This window comes from Lottia gigantea (assembly GCF_000327385.1).
Source record: "Lottia gigantea unplaced genomic scaffold LOTGIsca_24, whole genome shotgun sequence".
NCBI classification, from domain to species: domain Eukaryota; kingdom Metazoa; phylum Mollusca; class Gastropoda; family Lottiidae; genus Lottia; species Lottia gigantea.
This window is the reverse complement of record NW_008708707.1, coordinates 3,416,881-3,425,607: the sequence shown is the minus strand read 5'-3', so window position 1 is coordinate 3,425,607 and position 8,727 is coordinate 3,416,881. Positions and strand designations below refer to the sequence as shown.

Below are 8,727 nucleotides of genomic sequence, written 5' to 3'. Positions count from 1 at the left end.
ATTTACGAGAATCGGTGTTCGTTTCTGAGGTATTTATCAAGTTTTCTGAATTCAAGCACGAACATTATCAGTGCGTTATTTCACGATTCGTAGGGTGTCATGCCGGGTGGATCTGGGGTATACACGCTTTAAATCTTAAAATAATATTATACTTCATGTTAAATTCGATAATGACTTGAAACGTATCCAGTGAAATAGACAGTTAAATAGGAATAGTTATAAACAGTTAAAGTCATTACACTAATTCTCTTTTAAACAATAACATGTAGTAATATTCTCAGCAGGATTTCCTCCGACAATATTCGATTAACAGGACGTTTTAATTGTCATACACATCAATGAAAATAAGACTGGATAATCATATATCGTCATGTGTGTATGGACATTTTATCGACCTTAAAGTTAAAGGATGTTCAGAAATTTCAATATGAAAAAAAAGGTAAATACAATGTATACCGTCAAAACTGACGTGTCTGACGTGTTTACTGACGTGTGACGGAAACCTTACTCCAATTAGCATCCCGAATCATATGTGTTTTAGTTTGATTTCTACATTATTTTGTCAATATTCCTTTTCAGACTCTTAACTTTAAGCCAACAAAAGCATCACCTCTTTCTCTGGGCCACCATCTTTAACATTATAAATAATGTGGACACTTATTTTTTAAACTTACAGCGTATGTTATATTGTTTTAGTTTAATATTAATAGACATTTATCACATGGAGAGACAAGTGGTTGGAATTGTTGATTAACACTATATCACATTGGAATTCAACTGTACAAACGTGAATAATAAGTATGTAAGTTGTTTTTATCATACTACATGTTTTGTGTAGGCCTATTAACACAAACAATTTTATCATGATTTTGATAAGATTTTTGAAAACCCGTAAAAGGTACAAGACGAAAATCAGAGGAATAAGATTAGCCGAGCTACTTGGCCTACTTTTTGATAAATTGATTCCGGTTGCGGCCATATCTTCTCTCGACTTCTCGCCAACGAGAAAGTGAGGAAAAAGTTAAGAATGTGTTACTTAATTTTGACTCTACATACCGTATTGTTAAGAACATCGGTCGAGAACGAAAGGAGCCTATAGTATTCGTGTAGAGTATGTATATATATGTGAGATTACAGTGGTTAATATCACGGGAGTTATCAAAGAGATTCAAATCAGAACTTTATCTTCTTATCTCTGCTGACTTGTATTAACACAAATCAAAATCTGTCAAAAACTGCAAATTTTAGACAGTTTACCAAAGAATGCGAACGAACGAAATGGGTCCCAACAATCAAGAAAAGTTGGAGCATACCAATCTGATCGAGATTGTTTTTTCCCCTAAATACCGCATATACACATTATTCGGTTGGACAATTTTTGCTATTAAAAGAAGAGAGGAAATTAATTTCGTGCGAACCTAATTTCAAATGATTAATAATTCACATGTGCGACCTCGTATGACATCCAATTTGCATGTTTTGATAAACAACGTCTCTACAACGTCAACCAGCAGAAATATTCCTATCGTTTCAAAGCGATGTCAAATTTATTATTAATTTCTAACGTACACAAAATGGCGGATTTCAATCATTACCAAATATCACATTTTATCGGCCAAATTTCCTTATAATTTCATGCTGAAATCGAAATTCCAAGTTTCGTCTGGTAGAATATATTCCAGTGAACAAATTCACGTGATAAACTAGTGGATTCCATGTCAGCAGAAATATTCTATAAACACAATGTAGGCCATATTCTTATGTTGTTTCAATGACTTTTAGCAATAAATTACTCTTACGTTTTACATATCTTATTTTGTCACTCAATATTTTTTTTATATAAAATCATGGCTCTTTGAAGGAATTATTATAAATTATAATGAATTGATATTAAAGATAAATACTAAGATAAGTTAGATATACCACTGGGTATCCATACTTATTTATAGATCGAACATTGTACACGAAAATAGGTTACGCTTTCTCACTTTTTCCCCTCCCCTTTTCGACTTTTTCCTCACTTTCCCACTGAGCATAACTTTTCGGACTACGCTGGATCGAACATCTCATGCAGACTGGTTATTCAAGACTATGAAAGTTGCTCAAGACTGCTAGGCCTAAACTTCGTCGTTTCAAGACGTTCTGCTTCTAATGTGCACACGTTTAGTTGTTTGCTTCTTAAACGACTTTGCTTACCCGAAAAGAATATTCAGTTTCAGACCTGATTCTGAAAGTATTGACAGAAAAAGAAACAGCCTAGAAGCAGAGACCCAACTCACTTGACTCTCAAGTTAAAGAGAGTAGGTAGGCTATCTGTATAAACCATGAAAAGATAACTCTCGTGAATTGGTGAATTTGTCCCATTAGTAGGCAAAGAATTCGTTCCAGCAACATACAAGATTCTGACAACCGACGAATTTCATTACCCCCGAACAATCAAGTCTGGCTATGGGTCTGCCATACAAAGACGATAGTGGTCCTTAGTCGTTAAATATGGTAGACCTTCTGCTACTCATGATAATAATTATTATCTTGGTACTTGGTAGGCCTACTGTCCCATAAGAGTAAAAGACATTGAAATTTCAACTTCTTTGATTTGTCTCTTGTCGTACATTTCTCTTTAAAGCAATAATTAAATTTCTGTTTATTATATTTTAGTTGTAAAGGATAGAATGGGCCTACTATTATTGATACTGGAAAGTCTAGAAATATGCCTAATTTTAAGTAACCCAGACGACTGGTTGAAGGACATTTTAATTCCCTCCTGCTGACAATGTAAATTGTTGAAACATGACACATAGCCTACAACAAATTTGACAAAACTAGTATATTGTATTGTGTTATTTGAAACTTGGATCTTGTTTATCACTATAAGCTTATGGGGAAACAAAAGATGCCATATCTTTAGACCGAAACAACTGTTTCTATTCTGGCCTCTGATATCTATTTGAACAGATGTCAGCTGGTGTAGGGACAGAAATAATAAGCCCTGTTAAATGGGGACATTCCGCATCTCCGTAGTTGCGGGGGTTTTAAACCTATTTAGATACCTCGGATCTGCAAAACCCAGGTATATTTGGAAAGATAATATTTTTGTAGTTCATTCATATCATCATTTTCCCTCTACACAACTTATGTCATGTCTCCGGTTCCATAAAGGTTTTTTTGGCGAAACTAGCGGTTTGAAGATGGATAGGAACAACTCCAATAAAAAGTGACATTTCATGCCTGACCCTAAACGTCCCGATGGGCCTATATCTCGTCCGAAGAACTGTAAGGCCAGATTTGAAGACTTTGTGGATAAAGCAGAATTTATTTCCCTATAACGATAACAAGATCCACACTTTTTTCTTATATATCCTGGTTTCCATCAACATTTCATCTATGTATATCTTTATTTTTCTCTGATAATTATTGCTTCCTCTTTATTATTTTTTTCAGGATTTAGTAGTGTAAACAGTGGAACAATGGCGGTTTTAGATTTAATACGACAAACATTATCAACTAAAATAGCTAAATTAGTATTATGTATTCTTCTTGGTGTTTGTGTTTGTTTCCTGTTCTTATCTTCTGAAAATAAACAACTTGTGTCAAAACATTCACCAAATATGTTAAACAATTTGATGTTTAAGAGTACAAATAATAATTTACAGCAATTGTTTCCATCTGCTACATGTCCTATTGGTGTACAGTTGTTGAAACACGATTATCCAGCGATTTCAGCATGCACTGAAGGCTATTCAGCTTTAGAGAGGTCGCATATAGATTCATCAAAGATGGAGTCTCAGAGAGTGGTGATTCACAAGCCTTATTTAACTCGTAATGACAGTTTATTAATTGAAGTCGGTGGATATACGGGAGCTGATGCTGAAAGATTTATTGCCCATGGAATTCGACCACATTACATCATGCTAGAGCCGGTACCCATGTTCTTTAATCAATTGATCGACAAGTTTAAAAACGACCCTCGATTTATCATTTATAATTTTGGACTGGGGCGTGAAGACAAAGTGTTAACAATACCTATACAGACTGATGCTACTTCACTCTTTCGACAAAATATACCCCGAGGAAAAGGAACAACTGATATCAAAATACGGAAGTCAACTGTATTTTTTGACGAAGTGGGTGTGGCGAAGAAAAACGTTGATTTGTTACATATTAACTGTGAAGGGTGCGAGTTTGAATTGCTGGAAGAACTGATTGTAACTGGATATATTCGATATTTTAATCACATACAATTTCAATTCCACATGCACCTACCACAAATAAAACAAGAAGCGTGTCGGTACTGTCAAATCATGCAATTATTAACCAGAACACATACTCCAATGTTTCAATATAGACATACTTGGCAAGCGTGGAAAAAAATTGAACTGTGATCAGTGATCAGCCCCCCTTTGAGTTAGTCTGCCCCCTATTTGTACCCCCAAACCGGTAAACTGGCGCCGCTACTGAACCTTGTTGATACTAGTTCCAAACATACCGAATCTTACGAGCCCCTGCTTGCCTTTAACTTTAAAAAATATCACCTTAAGGTAAAACTTTGAGCAATTTTATGCACGATTGTTATTTTCTGTATATTGATGAAATAATTGACGATTTCATCTTGCACTTTTGTTGTATGATGAGTTTTAGTGTTATTGACCAAAATATGTTGAAATATACAATATAATAAATGTACATACAATAAATTGTTCTTCCATTTCATAAACAAAATGTTGTCTACAGGCCATTTTATGACATTGTCCTTCAAGGGACGACAGAAATCATGACATTTTAGTCCACGTGAGGCCACAAAGTATAACATTGTAGTCCAAGTGAGGCCACAGAGTATAACATTGTCGTTCAAGTGAGGCCACAGAGTATAACATTGTAGTCCAAGTGAGGCCACAGAGTGTAACATTGTCGTTCAAGTGAGGCCACAGAGTATAACATTGTAGTCCAAGTGAAGCCACAGAGTATATCATTGTCGTTAAAGTGAGGCCACAGAGTATAACATTGTCGTTCAAGTGAGGCCACAGAGTATAACATTGTCGTTCAGAGGAGTACAGAAAGTATTGATTTACACACAAAAAGTAAGGAGACAATTATATAGGTATGTGTCCTCAATTTCCACAAACGGTCGACCGTGAAAGTTTTGGAAGCGCAGAATGGCAGTCATTTTTTACCGGCATTATGTCAATATCTTCACGTGATTCTGATCTGAGACTTGTCGTTTAGATCTTCAGATATGAATCTAAAATGACAGTAAATGGATCATTGGTAAACCGATTGTCACAATATTAATATTACATAAGTGACTTATCCCAGAAAGGCTAGGGACTATAATCAGGTCGCAATATAATATCATATTTACGGAAACTGCTGAAGAAAACCGAATGTCATTTCAATTCTACTTAAATGATGCAGAATAGTAAACTCAAAACAATTCATTCATTAGTTCAAACAAGTGGTTGTCTAGCAAGATATGCCCCCGATAATATTATAGTACACCAAGGGCAGTTGTCAATCTGTGTCAAATAGTATCACAAATCTAACTTGTCCCAAGATATTGTTGATTTAAACCAACATAGATCATTTAAGTGTATCATTGAAGTCCATGGTAATTATAACCTCATAGCTCTAAATGATCACACCGAATTCATTAAAATCAGTTGAAAACTGTAGTCTCTATAGTGTTAACTCACAAATTTGGACGCGTTTTTACAGAGTCAAGGGCAATAATTCAAAAAACGTTCATCAAAAAATCATCAAATTCGAACTCAAGATCTAATCAATATAAATACTCACACCAAATTTCATTCAAATCGGATAAAACTGTTTCTATTGTGTTCACAAGCAAATTGGTCGGACTGGCTGACGGACCGGGGCGGTAACAATATATAACCACTTTATAATGTGACCGTATACAAATCTAAACGAAGGCTTGGTTTTATACTTGAGTTTTACTTAGACTGGGAAAGAATAAGACAAAATTTACAATGAAAAAATAGAGAGAATTTGAGAGGAAACCAGTATACTTATATATAAACTATGGTCATATTAATATTATTATTATAGTTTAGCCAAGGTGTTCTTGGATATATATATAGAATAAAAACATTTACACAACAATATAATGCAATCAAATTGTACAAAGGCTAGGCTCATGTATTTGGACTATTCTTACAAATAAATTCTTAACCAAGCATATTTTCAGAGATTAAAGTCCATTTTCAAGTTTGTCCAGCTGATAACAGATTGTTATCATTTCAACTACAATGTATTCATCTACAGCAGATGATACCTTGGAAAATATTGAAGATTAATCTTCACGACAAAATAAAATCCTATCCATGAATCACACGTCAGAAACAACAAGACAAGTACTAGCCTGAATCAGAAACATTGAAACCTTGTAAAAACATTTACGATTTCAATTCGAACACAAATTAATCTCTTGTATACATAGGGAACACTAAACTTATTTTGATTTTTGATGACATATAACAGATTGTCCCTGTTCCTTAATACAAATATATGTTCTCATCTTGTGACCTACACAAGTTCTCCTACAGAAGAGAATCTTTTAACAAACAATCCCTTTCAGTTGATTTCAAAGAGTACAAATATGAGCACAAGAAGCAATTTGAAGTCAAATCTATCATAAATACCTAATCAACCTTCAAATCACCAGCCTTCAGCTTTTCATTCAAGAAACAGGGAACTGTTATATGATTTATAATTTGATTTGAAAACAATTCGTGAGAGGAAAATGCATTACTGATAAAGTTCAAATTTTTGGAAACCTACACGTCATGATGTAAGGCAGCTAGGATCAACATGAAGGTAACAATACTTAATTTGAACTCTAATAATTCTAATAAATGAACTTTTCGCCTAAACTAGTTAGACATTGAACACAATATGTTATTATGAAAGAGATTTGGTTTTTGAAAATGTTTCCTTTACCAGCTGATAGATGTTTTTTCAACATTCAGAACTAAAATTAATTGTAGGTTAAAAAGCTCAAAAGAATAAGCTAAAGCTACCTCTGGTGCATATCTGAAAATATAACATATTTATCGTGTTTCACTGTGGCCAGTTTAATTCATAACAGGTAATAAATATTCATATGATTATTCAAAATATGAATATTGAATAATAAAAGTCTTCATTTACCACCTCATAATGAATTATACGGATAAAGTGAACCATGGTATAATCTATTTGAATTGATACAGTGATGTGGAATATCTGATAATGCCCAGAATGAAAACAGGCATAATTGTCAATATAGAAGATAATAATTAAATATACATGTACAATATGATATCTGATGATATGAACAATTTGATACAGTGATAACAAAATATATTACACATTAAAAGCAACATTAACAATAATAATAGCACTTTTTTAATATCTAAAAAAATTGATAAATTTAACAACAAACAAAAATAACAATCCTAACACTTGTCTTTAGAAAGGGATATGCAGACTGATTCAGATGTCAGGCAAGATAACAAGCACCCACATGGTAGATTCATTAAAAAATAATTTTGTCCTATCTTGTCCTTCATGAAGGTTTATAACTTCTAATATTTTTGATTTATGATTTGAGTTTGAAGTTTGTCCATGGGGTAGCTAGATTAGCAAGCTCTGTACGTTCAGGATCTATGAAATCAATCAGACATTTTCAATACAAAAAGTTGAAGCAGAGTTCACACTACACATGTGCCAAAAAAATAGTAGGTGCAGACAGAATTTAAAATGGCTAAGAAAGAATGAGATAGTAAAATAATGTTCGAATGAGGGCAGAATTGAAACAGATGAACCTATTCAGAACTCTTCAATTGAGATAATTTTCCATTCCATTAATTTATCAATTTTATTATTTTTCACTAAACTAAGTTGCATGAAGATGACGTAAAAACTCTGGCCCAACATCCTCAGTATATGATTGTAAATATATTCATTGATCTCAACTGAAAAATCTAGCTCTCAGACACTTTGAAACTCTTGCCAGACAAGACAGGTAAATAGCCATTCCATGTCTGAACTGCATTATTGTAATTTGTTAGACAATATTTATCAGTTAAATAAGATTAGATAACAAATAGTTTGATAATATATTACTATCTTTTATCAGTTGGACATATCTACATAGTGACGCTTCTTATTCATATTAATAACACTCTGACATGTCCGCCATTAAAACAGAACAGAATAAACCCTTACCCCGACCCTTACAAGATTATTCTGTTGATTTAAAGATAGGCTCCCTTATTTTCATTTAAGAAAATGAAAATGCTTATACTTATATGAATAGAAAGTAGAGGTGTTCTAATGACTTAATAAAATACCAGTTTGTCTCACATGTCCATAATTAATTCATAATTAGCTAAATTTGAGAATTACCAGCAGAATTACAATGAGTGACCGATCAAGAAAGGTCAAAAAGTATTTTTTTGTTTATCCAGACTGTACATACATGGACATTTATGATTGGTTAAAACTCTTAATTATATGCAATAAGAACATAACGATATGATTAAGAATAAATGATAAGTCATTAGAAACACCAATTAATCAAATAGTGTGCTGAATTTGATTCTAACAAATAAGGAAATCCATCTTTAACAGATAGAAAGTGAACCAAGTTATATAGATAGACAACATAATAAATATATATGTAATAATATTAATAATATAAGACAGCCATTTTAAAATAAAACCACCACT

The 8,727-nt window shown here is 33.1% G+C and overlaps 1 protein-coding gene across 1 annotated transcript; it reads left to right on the top strand.

Moving 5' to 3' along the window:
• The first annotated feature begins 570 nt into the window (after positions 1-570).
• LOTGIDRAFT_231980 (hypothetical protein) lies at positions 571-4,688 on the top strand. Its single transcript, XM_009055412.1, has 2 exons — positions 571-798; positions 3,442-4,688. The coding sequence occupies exon 2, from the start codon at positions 3,468-3,470 to the stop codon at positions 4,380-4,382; it is 915 nt and encodes a 304-aa protein (XP_009053660.1). The 5' UTR covers positions 571-798; positions 3,442-3,467; the 3' UTR covers positions 4,383-4,688.
• The last annotated feature ends 4,039 nt before the right edge of the window (positions 4,689-8,727 follow it).